At 39.6% G+C, this 13,687-nt stretch overlaps 1 protein-coding gene across 2 annotated transcripts in view; it reads left to right on the top strand.

Moving 5' to 3' along the window:
• Positions 1-13,687, top strand: part of LOC115120660 (uncharacterized) — a 43,261-nt gene that overhangs the window by 27,199 nt on the left and 2,375 nt on the right. Inside the window, exons 13-23 of one of the 2 annotated variants that reach the window (XM_065012296.1) lie at positions 3,465-3,576; positions 4,422-4,485; positions 7,130-7,336; positions 7,724-7,869; positions 7,988-8,106; positions 9,546-9,670; positions 10,095-10,192; positions 10,365-10,501; positions 11,045-11,169; positions 11,734-11,879; positions 12,045-12,147. In XM_065012296.1, coding sequence (XP_064868368.1) covers positions 3,465-3,576; positions 4,422-4,485; positions 7,130-7,336; positions 7,724-7,869; positions 7,988-8,106; positions 9,546-9,670; positions 10,095-10,192; positions 10,365-10,501; positions 11,045-11,169; positions 11,734-11,879; positions 12,045-12,147 — 1,382 coding nt within the window. Of the gene's footprint in view, positions 1-3,464; positions 3,577-4,421; positions 4,486-7,129; positions 7,337-7,723; positions 7,870-7,987; positions 8,107-9,545; positions 9,671-10,094; positions 10,193-10,364; positions 10,502-10,616; positions 11,170-11,733; positions 11,880-12,044; positions 12,148-13,687 lie in introns of those variants that run through there. The other variant, XM_065012297.1, reaches the window with a different exon arrangement.

The raw sequence follows: 13,687 nt of genomic DNA on the forward strand, positions 1-13,687 counted from the left end.
GGACAAACTGTGGCTGCCTTCCAAGCAATGGGAACCTCCCCAGAAAGGAGAGACGGGTTTAAAAGGTTGGAGATAGGCTTGGTGATGATAGGGGCAGCAACCTTAAAGAAGAAAGGGTCTAAACCATCTGACCCAGATGGTTTTTTGGGGTCAAGTTTAAGCATCTCATTTAGCACCTTGGACTCAGTGACTGCCTGCAGGGAGAAACTTTGTAGCAGGGCAGGGGGAAAAGAGGGAGAAGAATCGGGGATAGTCACATTAGAAGGGGTGGAAGATGAGGGAATGTTGGACGGGCAAGGAGGCATGGCTGAGTCAAATAGGAATCCTGACTTAATGAAGTGGTGATTAAAGAGCTCAGCCATGTGCTTCTTGTCAATAACAACCACATTATCAACATTAAGGGACATGGGCAGCTGTGAGGAGGAGGGTTTATTCTCCAGATCTTTAACCGTTTTCCAGAACTTCTTGGTTAGACCCACAGAGAGAGAACTGCTCCTTAAAGTAACTAACTTTGGCCTTCCGGATAGCCTGAGTGCACTTATTTCTTATTTGCCTGAACAATAGCCAGTCAGCCTGAGTATGCGTGTGCCGGGCCTTTCGCCAAATGCAATTCTTGAGATTAAGTAACTCTGCAAGATCACGGTCGAACCAGGGGCTGAACCTGTTTTTAATTCTCATTTTCTTTATGGGGGCGTGTTTGTTAACAATACCACTGAAAATATCAAAAAAGAAGGTCCAAGCGTCTTCGACAGAGGCGATCATGCTGATTCTATACCATTTCTAGGCCAGTTCATGAAGGAAGGCTTGCTCATTAAAGTTTTAGCAAGCGTCTATGACAAATCAGGACAGGTCGTTTCCCTGATCAGCCATTACGAACACAGGCTGTAAAACAGGGATCACTAAGGTCATTACAGAAAACACCAGACTGATACCAGACTGATACCTATCAGGATTATTTGTGAGGATAACATCAAGGAGAGTAGCCTTTTCTGGGTGTTTGGAGTCATATCTTGTAGGATTGTTGATAATCTGAGAAATATTTAGGGAGTCTCATTGATTTAGGACTTGGTCAGGGGGTTTAAGCATGTCCCAGTTTAGGTCACCTAGCAGGACAAATTCAGACCTAGTCTAAGGGGCCAGGAGAGAGCTTAGGGCAGGTAGGGTACAGGCCGGTGCTGATGGAGGACAATGGCACCCAGCAAAAGTCAACAAAGAACTATTTGAAAGTTTAATGCTTAAAACGAGCAAATCAAATTGTTTGGGGACAGACTTGGTGGAGACAACCAAGTACTGAAGGTGATCCTTGGTAAAGATCGACACTTTGGAAGATCTGTCCCCACCTTTGGAAGATCTGTCTTACTGAAAAAAGGTTATAGCCAGAAAGGTTAACATCAGTGTTCAAAACACTCTTTCTTAACCACGTCTCAGTAATTACCAACACATCTGGATTGGAGCTGTGAACTCACACTTGATCCATTTAGGTAATAAGCTTCTAGTGTTAACATGCAGAAAACCTAGGCTTTTACGAGAGCAGAAATCAGTGAAGCAGATATCAGTGCACAAGTCAGAATCGGGGCTGGCAACAGTAGACGGGCCAGGGTGTATATGCACATTCCAGATATCATCAACAGTAGATGGGCCAGGGTGTATATGCACATTCCAGATATCATCAACAGTAGATGGGCCAGGGTGTATATGCACATTCCAGATATCATCAACAGTAGATGGGCCAGGGTGTATATGCACATTCCAGATATCATCAACAGTAGATGGGCCAGGGTGTACATGCACATTCCAGATATCATCAACAGTAGATGGGCCAGGGTGTATATGCACATTCCAGATATCATCAACAGTAGATGGGCCAGGGTGTATATGCACATTCCAGATATCATCAACAGTAGATGGGCCAGGGTGTATATGCACATTCCAGATATCATCAACAGTAGATGGGCCAGGGTGTATATGCACATTCCAGATATCATCAACAGTAGATGGGCCAGGGTGTACATGCACATTCCAGATATCATCAACAGTAGATGGGCCAGGGTGTATATGCACATTCCAGATATCATCAACAGTAGATGGGCCAGGGTGTACACGCACATTCCAGATATCATCAACAGTAGATGGGCCAGGGTGTACATGCACATTCCAGATATCATCAACAGTAGATGGGCCAGGGTATACATGCACATTCCAGATATCATCAACAGTAGATGGGCCAGGGTGTACATGCACATTCCAGATATCATCAACAGTAGATGGGCCAGGGTGTACATGCACATTCCAGATATCATCAACAGTAGATGGGCCAGGGTGTACATGCACATTCCAGATATCATCAACAGTAGATGGGCCAGGGTGGACATGCACATTCCAGATATCATTAACAGTAGATGGGCCAGGGTGGACATGCACATTCCAGATATCATCAACAGTAGATGGGCCAGGGTGTACATGCACATTCCAGATATCATCAACAGTAGATGGGCCAGGGTGTACATGCACATTCCAGATATCATCAACAGTAGATGGGCCAGGGTGGACATGCACATTCCAGATATCATTAACAGTAGATGAGCCAGGGTTTACATGCACATTCCAGATATCATCAACAGTAATACAATCAAGGCACAGCATAGGACAGGGAGAGCTCTGCAGTGCTGATTTATGACATCTGAATGTGCATCAGATGGCAACAAGACCATTTTGTACAGCAATTTCATCAGGTAACATGAATACAAAGCTGGCGAGAGGTGGTTAGAATGGGATGGGAGGCCAAAAGTCTGTAACCAATAGAGAGAGTCCCGAGTCTGGGAACAAACAGTCTGTCCCACGGTTGGGTAAAGAAAGTTTGTAGTCAACAAAGTACTGGGCCTTGTTTCCTAATGTATCAGGGACGTTCCGTTTGAATTTGGCCAATGTTTTAGATATTCCTGCAATAATCTATTTACATTTCCTTAGGGGGAAGGATGTTAACATAAATCTAAAATAATTATTGGGAAATAATTAACTCAAGTTATCCAATGTGTGATATTTTGGACTGAACCCAGGCCTCTTGAAGGACGCCTCAGTCTGTGTTGGTGTCATTTCAAGTTTTATTGTCACGTGCACAAGTACAGTGACATGACTTCACTGCAAGCTCTTTCCCAACGATGCAGTAATCAATATCAGTAGTACTATAAAGTCAAGTAGAACAAAAACACACAATAAATATTTGAAACATTTGAAACTTTACTGTGTGCTCTGAAACATAAGTAGTGTTTATATTTTTGAGTGGGCTCTACTTATTTATGAGTTATGATCCGTTTTAGAAGAATATAAAGGTTCTGCCTCGGCTGTCTCGTTATTGTGAAAGCTGGACTATTATCGTCATTTGGTTGTCATCTAATGATTGGTTGCAGGTTGTTTTTGGAGAAATACTTGTTTGTAGTATTTGAACAAATGCCTCTCCTTGACAGATAACCTTGGTGTTTACATCTGTAAACAAAAAGGATCTCCTCAGGATATCGACGTTTTTGATTGTTTAGCTATGAAATTCAAAACGTTGAACGTGGACGAGTTGGCAAATGTGTAAGTACCTCCATCTGAAAATGTGCCAAATACTTTGTTTGTGATGACATGAAGCATCACCATAACTGGGGGGCTCTTCATGAGGGGAAACATTTGATCAATTAATGAACTGAACTATCTTCTTCATCAAACTTCTGGCCTTAAAGCTGGAAACCTTCATTGAAACAATAACAAAGCAGCCACCTGCCTGTGTTTTGGTAAAAAGCTGAGGGATGGGCCTGGAGTAATGTAACCATTCTCAAATTCAGAGCGAGTGCTATGTATGGATGGAAGAACCATCCATGACATCAAAATGATAGTTTTAACCATGTTCTGAGGCTATACAGTATTTCATCACATTTCTTCTTTTTTTTTACAAACATTGGGAGTAAAACAATCTTATATGTTGGGTTCAGATGGGATACAGCAGTTGAACTACGCTCATGAGGCATTTATAAGTTGTATTTTTCACAAATAAATGTGTATATATCGTTAATTGATGACTCCAAAAATGGGTGCAGCAATGAATGATTCTAGCTTTAAGCCTGTTCTACCTCATCCTGTTAAAGTGTGATGGACATGAATAGTGATATGTGCTTCGCTAAACTTCAGACTTGCGAAATGCTGTATAATGTAGGTTATCTGGCAGCATAACGAGATTCATTATTTAAAAGCTGGGGTACAGGGCTGAATGGCTTTAATAATGAACAAATCAAATGCATTACAGTCCATAATATAGTTGTATCTATGGAAACTCATAGAGTGGGTTATATTTCTATGGTAAACTTGTTGCAGCTTACAGCTCATAATGCCAGACGTGATGTTCCATGTCCCTTTTATTCCTGATGTTTTTCATATCTCTTCAGAATGAGAGACATCAGAAGTGACCTGACCTTCATGACCAGCAGGACTCCTAAAGAGGCCATACTGGTAATGCAAGATATTCTGATAAACAGTTGAAGTCGGAAGTTTACATACACTTAGGTTGGAGTCATTAAAACCTGTTTTTCAACCACTCCACAAATTTCTTGTTAACAAACTATAGTTTTGGCAAGTCGGTTAGTAATTTTTCCAACAATTGTTTACAGACAGATTATTTCACTTATAATTCACTGTATCAGAATTCCAGTGGGTCAGAAGTTTACATACACTAGGTTGACTGGGCCTTTAAACAGCTTGGAAAATTCCAGAAAATGATGTCATGGCTTTAGAAGCTTCAGATAGGCTAGTTGACATAATTTGAGTCAATTGGAGGTGTACCTGTGGATGGGAAAATCAAAAGAAATCAGCCAAGACCCCAGAAAATAAAATGTCGACCTCCACAAGTCTGGTTCATCCTGGGGAGCAATTTCCAAACATCTGAAGGTACCACGTTCATCTGTACAAACAATAGTACGCAAGTATAAACACCATGGGACCACGCAGCCATCATACCGCTCAGGAAGGAGACGCGTTCTGTCTCCTAGAAATGAACGTACTTTGGTGTGAAAAGAGCAAATCAATCCCAGAACAACAGCAAAGGACCTTGTGAAGATGCTGGAGGAAACAGGTACAAAGTATCTATATCCACAGTAAACAAGTCCTATATTGACATAACCTGAAAGGCTGCTCAGCAAGGAAGAAGCCACTGCTCCAAAACCGCCACAAAAAAAGACAGACTATTTTTGGAGAAATGTCCTCTGGTCTGATGAAACAAATATAGAACTGTTTGGCCATAATGAACATTGTTATGTTTGGAGGAAAAGGGGGAGGCTTGCAAGCCGAAGAACACCATCCTAACCGTGAAGCATGGGGGTGGCAGCTTCTTGTTGTGGGTGTGCTTTGCTGCATGAGGGATTGGTGCACTTCACAAATAGATGGCATCATGAGAAAGGAAAATTATATGGATATATTGAAGAAACATCTCAAGATATCAGTCAGGAAGTTAAAGCTTAGTCACAATTGGTTCTTCCAAATGGACAATGACCCCAAGCACACTTCCAAAGTTGTGGCAAAATGGCTTAAGGACAACAAAGTCAAGGTATTGGAGTGGCCATCACAAAGCCCTGACCTCAATCTCATAGAACATTTGTGGGCAGAACTGAAAAAGCGTGTGCAAGCAAGGAGGCCTACAAACCTGACTCAGTTACACCAGCTCTGTCAGGAGGAATGGGACAACTTATTGTGGGAAGCTTGTGGAAGGCTACCCGAAACGTTTGACCCAAGTTAAACAATTTAAAGGCAATGCTACCAAATACTAATTGTGTGTATGTAAACTTCTGACCCACTGGGAATTTGATGAAAGAAATAAAAGCTGAAATAAATCATTCTCTCTACTATTATTCTGACATTTCACATTCTTAAAATAACATTTTTACTAGGATTAAATGTCAGGAATTGTGAAAAACTGAGTTTTAAATGTATTTGGCTAAGGTGTATGTAAACTTCCGACTTCAACTGTATATCATACATATTTGTGATAATTAAGATATAATTAATGATATACACTACTGGTCAAAGGTTTTAGAGCTACCTTCTCATTCAAGGGGTTTTCTTTATTTTTTACTATTTTCTACATTGTAGAATAATAGTGAAGACATCAACACTAGGAAATAACATACATAGAATCATGTAGTAACCAAAAAAGTGTTAAACAATTCAAAATAGAGCTGTCATCAAGGCAAAGGATAGCTATTTGAAGAATCTATATATATTTTGATTTGTTTAACACTTTTTTTTGTTACTACATGATTGCATATGTGTTATTTCATAGTTTTGATGTTTTCACTATTATTCTATAATATAGAAAATAGTAAAAAATTAAAGAAAAACCCTTGACCGGTAGTGTATATGATAGATATATGTATATATGTATATATATATATGTATATATATGTATGTGTATATATATATATATATGTATATATATATGTGTATATGTGTATATATATATATGTGTATATATATATGTATATATATATATATATATGTATATATATATATACATATATATATATATGTGTATATGTGTATATATATGTATATATATATATGTGTATGTATATGTGTGTATATGTGTATGTATATATATATGTATGTATATGTGTATATGTGTATATATATATGTATGTGTATATATATATATACATGTATATGTATATGTATATACATATATATGTATATATATGTATATGTATATACGTATATACATATATATATATGTATATATGTATATGTATATATATATATGTATATGTATATATGTATATACATATATATGTATGTATATATATATATGTGTATATATATAAATGTATGTGTGGGTGTGTGTGTAATTATTTATATTTGCATCTATTTATATTTCTGCATCTAAGCTAAGGTCAGTTTTGACACTTGGCAAGTTTGACCCCCTGCTATGGCTCAAATTTTGGCAAACACCAAGCAGCCCATGGTCTTACAGATAGATACCTTTAATGATAAAGATGATAGCCAAAAAACGATCCATGTTGATGTAACAAAGTTATACAATATAATAGTTAGATTATCTCCTCCGTTTTGTTATAGCTAAATAATACTTCTCCATCCAACCTTTTAGGTGCTAGTGGATTCAAGCTCCTCCATGAATGAGACATGCTATGATTCCCATGACAACATGACACGGTTGGATGCTGTTAAACAGCTCTTTGATAACTTCGCAACTAGAAGCATGGCGTACAATTTTCATCATGTCATTGGCTTGGTGAAGTTTGACTCATCAGTTAAAACTCTCCACACATTTACAGAGACTCTGGAGACCTTCAAGGTAAATATATTTTCTCATTTCTGTTTTATGAATGCAAAATAGCGATGGGGGTGATTTCAATAAGATCCATTCAAGTACTGTACTGAGATCACATACGTACTCCCCTCAAACCTGTCTTAAAGACTGAAACTGAGACTCAGCTATATGATGTTGCCTCGAGCAGCACTGTACATGTTACAGAGGAGCGTGATGCACTACGATGCACTCAGAGGATCTGCATGTGTATGGAGGCGCTTCAAATTGTCCCCATGTTGTAGTTTATGTGTGCGTTGCTGACGCTACTGCTCAATCAGGGATTTTGTGGCATTCATGATATCATTCTTTAGCATGCATCTGCAAACCTCACATAATATTAGAGATATTAGTAGATATTTTTGGCACTTACAGGAACACGTACACAGTCTGGAGGCCAATGGATGCACTGTGCTGTATGATGCCTTGAAACGTGGCATGTCTCAACTGAAACAAGTTGGAGAGCAATTTCCAGACTGCAGACTTCGCATCATATGTCTCACAGATGGGAAGGATGATGGGTAAATAGAATGATACTTTTTCAGTGTGTAAAACAGTGATTACCTTGACATTACATTCATTGCGATAACACAAAGGTATTGTTCGATTGGATTGATTGGTTAATAATTCTATCTGTAGATCAATGACCGAACCAGATGCTGTCACAACCAAACAGATGAGCCTGAACATTGTTGTTGATGCCATCGTTGTTGGAAAGGTGGACAACAACGTGCTGCGTGGAATCAGCAATGCAACAGGTACTGTATAATGTGTAAAGAGATTCTGGTTTATAACCCAGCAGTGGACGTACGCCACCATCATGATGTCTTCTTGTGGCTGAGATATGGACATAGAATCAGAATGAATGCATTTTGTCCAATCATTTCTCATTGTTATATCATTTTGGCCTGACTGCACTCAAAAACGCAAGTAAAACAATTAAATGTTTTTCATATGAGGTTTACTGCATTTGGGATAAACATTTTTTTGAAGGAAAATTGTTTCGTGTCAGTATTCAATATTACAGTATATCGTAATATAGATGACAATTGACATGAAAGTATATTTTGTAACAGGGTTGTAAAGGGTTTAAAATCTGGACGTACTTGGTTACTAATTCACTAGTGGTTGGGTTTTCATTTTGATCCATCCTTTTACAGCCAGTTTGCATTCCCTTGGAAGTTTGAATTGCATTTGGTTAAATGAAGATGACAGCAGTCTACAGTCTAATAAAATGTTAGGCAGCCATTGGGTGTTTTTTGAGCCCCTACATAACAATGTCCTATTTTATACACATCCATGTCTTTTAGGAGGGTGTTGTTTCAAACCATCCATGTCTTGTAGGAGGGTGTTGTTTCAAACCATCCATGTCTTTTAGGAGGGTGTTGTTTCAAACCATCCATGTCTTGTAGGAGGGTGTTGTTTCAAACCATCCATGTCTTTTAGGAGGGTGTTGTTTCAAACCATCCATGTCTTTTAGGAGGGTGTTGTTTCAAACCATCCATGTCTTGTAGGAGGGTGTTGTTTCAAACCATCCATGTCTTTTAGGAGGGTGTTGTTTCAAACCATCCATGTCTTTTAGGAGGGTGTTGTTTCAAACCATCCATGTCTTGTAGGAGGGTGTTGTTTCAAACCATCCATGTCTTGTAGGAGGGTGTTGTTTCAAACCATCCATGTCTTCTTATAGGAGGGTGTTGTTTCAAACCATCCATGGCCTTTAGGAGGGTGATGTTTCAAACCATCCATGTCTTTTAGGAGGGTGTTGTTTCAAACCATCCATGTCTTTTAGGAGGGTGTTGTTTCAAACCATCCATGTCTTGTAGGAGGGTGTTGTTTCAAACCATCCATGTCTTTTAGGAGGGTGTTGTTTCAAACCATCCATGTCTTGTAGGAGGGTGATGTTTCAAACCATCCATGGCTTGTAGGAGGGTGTTGTTTCAAACCATCCATGGCTTGTAGGAGGGTGTTGTTTCAAACCATCCATGGCTTGTAGGAGGGTGTTGTTTCAAACCATCCATGTCTTTTAGGAGGGTGTTGTTTCAAACCATCCATGTCTTGTAGGAGGGTGATGTTTCAAACCATCCATGGCTTGTAGGAGGGTGTTGTTTCAAACCATCCATGGCTTGTAGGAGGGTGTTGTTTCAAACCATCCATGGCTTGTAGGAGGGTGTTGTTTCAAACCATCCATGTCTTTTAGGAGGGTGTTGTTTCAAATCAGAGACGAGTAAAGCTGGTATGAAGCTTTTTGAAATGGAAACTGTTCTGTCTTTGGAGATGAGGAAGCTGAAGAAGAAACTGGACCCATCCTACATTAGGAGCGAGGTACGATCTATTAAACAAAAACTATTCAAATAGGACAAGTGTTTCCATATATTCTATATAAAATAATACGATTCTTGTTCTTTATTTTACTCTTTACTTTATTTTACTCTTATTATTATCTATCCTGATGCCTAGTCACTTTACCCTGCCTTTATGTACACATCTACCTAAAATACCTCATGCCATGTACATGTACATTGATCTGGTACTTCCTGTATATAGTTCCATTCTTGTGTATTTTATTCCTCTTGTGTTTCTATTTGTATGATTTTTTACAACTTTGCATCATTGGGAAGGGCTCGTAAACAAACATTTCACTGTCAAGTTGCATGTGACAAATACATGTTTAAATCAAATCAAGTGTAAGTTAATAACATTGATCTTAAAATGAATTGTAATGAACAATGCTCATTTGCCTCTACAGAGCATTCTAGTTGCTCTCTTCGCCAACCGGGGTTATGACGAGAAGCCAGAGGTTGCTCTGCCAAGTGGACTAAACGATAAAGTGACTGGGACAGAGAAGTACGAGCAGTTCCATTATCAGCATGTCATTCTGGAATGACAGAGTCATTTACTTCCACTACTAATTACTATTCTAGTAAACCACTATTATGCTCAAGATGCATTTATTTAATGTTGAGATTGAGGTAAACTACTGTATTACTCTAACAAAAATGAATATGTCACAAAATAGTGCATTAAAAAAGAAGATCCAGGAATCCAAGAGCGGACGCTTTTTGGAGAAGGACAAACGCCTTCTGGAAGAGCTGAAGAGCCTGCACTGTGACCCACACCCATTCTGCACTGTTCTGCCTTCAGAGTCAGACTTTAGTAAGTAAACATTATTAGGGTATTGTGTTAAGTGTTATTGATCTGGTAACACTTAGTATAAATATACTTTTCATAATGCTTTATAATAACATTGTTAATACTTGGGTGGTTCAAGCCCTGATTGCTGATTGGATGACAGCCGTGGTATATCAGACCGTATACCACAGGTATGATAAAACATTTATTTTTACTGCTCTAATTACATTGGTAACCAGTTTATAATAGCGATAAGGCACCTCGAGGGTTTGTGGTATATGGCCAATATACCACGGCTAAGGGCTGTATCCAGGGACTCTGCATTGCGTTGTGAATAAGAACAGCCCTTAGCCGTGGTATATTAGCCATATACCACACCCCCTCGAGCCTTACTGCTTAAATATAGTCTACATGGACCATGACCGTAACAGCCTCAAGTTATTGGTTTGTTTGACTGTAAAGTTTTCAAATCAACTTCCCATCCACATGTCCAGTTGGTTATTATTTTAATAATTTTGCACAATATTTTCTAAAACATTTAACCCCTGTGATTCCATACCTATTCAGCGTTTTGGAAGATTCTCATGCAAGGCCCTCCTGATACACCTTATGAGGATGGAGTCTTTGAGCTGTACTGTCAGTTTGGAGCTGACTACCCCGTCAAACCTCCACTTGTGCGCTTTGTCACACCTGTATCCTTCTACACAATGAATACATGAAGACAGTGTATTTATTCGTATTACCTAAGTCATACATTTTCAAATTCTATCCAGTTGATTGATGCTTTTTTCCGTCATGAAAAATGTTTGTTTTTTTACCCAATTTCGATCTTGTCTCATCGCTGGCAACTCCCCAACGGGCCCGGGAGGCAAAGGTCAAGTCATGCGTCCTCTGAAACATTACCCGCCTAACCGCGCTTATTAACACCCGCCTGCTTAACCCGGAAGCCCGCCGCACCAATGTGTCGGAGAAAAGACTTCAACTGACTACCGAGGTCAGCCTGCAGGCGCCTGGCCTGCCACAAGGAGTCGCTAGAGCGCGATGAGCCAAGTAAAGCCCCCCCAGGCCAAACCCTCCCTTAACCCGGACGACGCTGCGCCATTTGTGCGCCATCCTATGGGATTCCCGATCACGGCCGGTTGTGATACAGCCCGGGATTGAACCCGGGTCTGTAGTGACTCCTCTAGCACTGCGATGCATTGCCTTAGACCACTGCTCACTCGGGAGGCCATGAAAAATCCTTAATGTGGACGAAGGTGTACCACTGCAACATAAACAGTGTGGGTCGTATCTGCCACAACATATTTGACCGCAGCTACAACGCTCACATAACCATGAGAGAGATCTTGGATGCTGTATATGGAGTGCTCATTGTCCCTGAACCCCAAGATCCACTGGACAGGTTGGTTTCTCGTTATTTGATGACCACACTGTATACAAGAGTGGAGTTATCTCTGATTCTAAAATCAAAAAGGAAAAGTAGGAAATAGTGCATTATATTTATTAGTATGTAGTATATTGAATTCATATACCTACATTTTATCTGAATGAAAATGTCTTGTAAAAGTATTTTGGCAGAGGAATACCTGACCAGCAGAAACAAGTATGAAGAAGAGGCCAAGAAGAACACAGAGGAAGTTGCAGGCCAATCATTGGATGACATGGAGAAGGTGAATGCACTTATCTAATTATGTGAATTTTTGCAAGCTCTGCTACATCTTTTATTAGGGGTGTTTGTGTGTAAAAAGTGGTGGATTCACTTCTCAGACATTTCCATGTAAAACTGACATGTCACAGTCTACGTCAGTGGTTCCCAAACGTGTTATAGTCCCGTACACCTTCAAACATTCAACCTCCAGCTGCATACCCCCTCTAGCACCAGGGTCAGCGCACTCTCAAATGTTGTTTTTTGTCATCATTGTGTAAGCCTGCCACACACACACACTATACGATTTATACAACACACACACAATACGATTTATACGACAAATCAAATTTTATTTGTCACATACACATGGTTAGCAGATGTTAATGCGAGTGTAGCGAAATGCTTGTGCTTCTAGTTCCGACAATGCAGTAATAACCAACAAGTAATCGAACTAACAATTCCAAAACTACTGTCTTATACACAGTGTAAGGGGATAAAGAATATGTACATAAGGATATATGAATGAGTGATGGTACAGGGCAGCATACAGTAGATGGTATCGAGTACAGTATATACATATGAGATGAGTATGTAGACAAAGTAAACAAAGTGGCATAGTTAAAGTGGCTAGTGATACATGTATTACATAAGGATGCAGTCGATGATATAGAGTACAGTATATACGTATGCATATGAGATGAATAATGTAGGGTAAGTAACATTATATAAGGTAGCATTGTTTAAAGTGGCTAGTGATATATTTACATAATTTCCCATCAATTCCCATTATTAAAGTGGCTGGAGTTGAGTCAATGTCAGTGTGTTGGCAGCAGCCACTCAATGTTAGTGGTGGCTGTTTAACAGTCTGATGGCCTTGAGATAGAAGCTGTTTTTCAGTCTCTCGGTCCCAGCTTTGATGCACCTGTACTGACCTCACCTTCTGGATGATAGCGGGGTGAACAGGCAGTGGCTCGGGTGGTTGATGTCCTTGATGATCTTTATGGCCTTCCTGTAACATCGGGTGATGTAGGTGTCACTATACGACCTTTATTAAACATAAGAATGAGTGTGAGTTTTTGTCACAACCCGGCTCGTGGGAAGTGACAAAGAGCTCTTATAGGACCAGGGCACAAATAATAATCAATAATTTTGCTCTTTATTTAGCTATCTTACATTTAAAACCTTATTTGTTCATCAATAATTGTGAGTAACTCACCACAGGTTAATGAGAAAGGTGTGCTTAAAAGGATGCACCTACTGTAACTCTGCGATGTTGGGTTGTATTGGAGAGAGTCTCAGTATTAAATCATTTTCCACACACAGTCTTTGCCTGTATTTAGTTTTCATGCTAGTGAGGGCCGAGAATCCACTCTCATATAGGTACGTGGTTGCAAAGGGAATCAGTGTCTTAACAGCACGATTTGACAAGACAAGAAGCTGAGCGCAGCCCTATTCAGAAATCTGTCAGTGGCTTCTGATTAAATTCAATTTTCACAGAACCGCTTATTGTAATTTCGATGAGGCTCTCTTGTTCAGATATCGGTAAGTGGACTGGAGGCAGG

This window comes from Oncorhynchus nerka, linkage group LG27, assembly GCF_034236695.1.
Source record: "Oncorhynchus nerka isolate Pitt River linkage group LG27, Oner_Uvic_2.0, whole genome shotgun sequence".
Classification (NCBI taxonomy): domain Eukaryota; kingdom Metazoa; phylum Chordata; class Actinopteri; order Salmoniformes; family Salmonidae; genus Oncorhynchus; species Oncorhynchus nerka.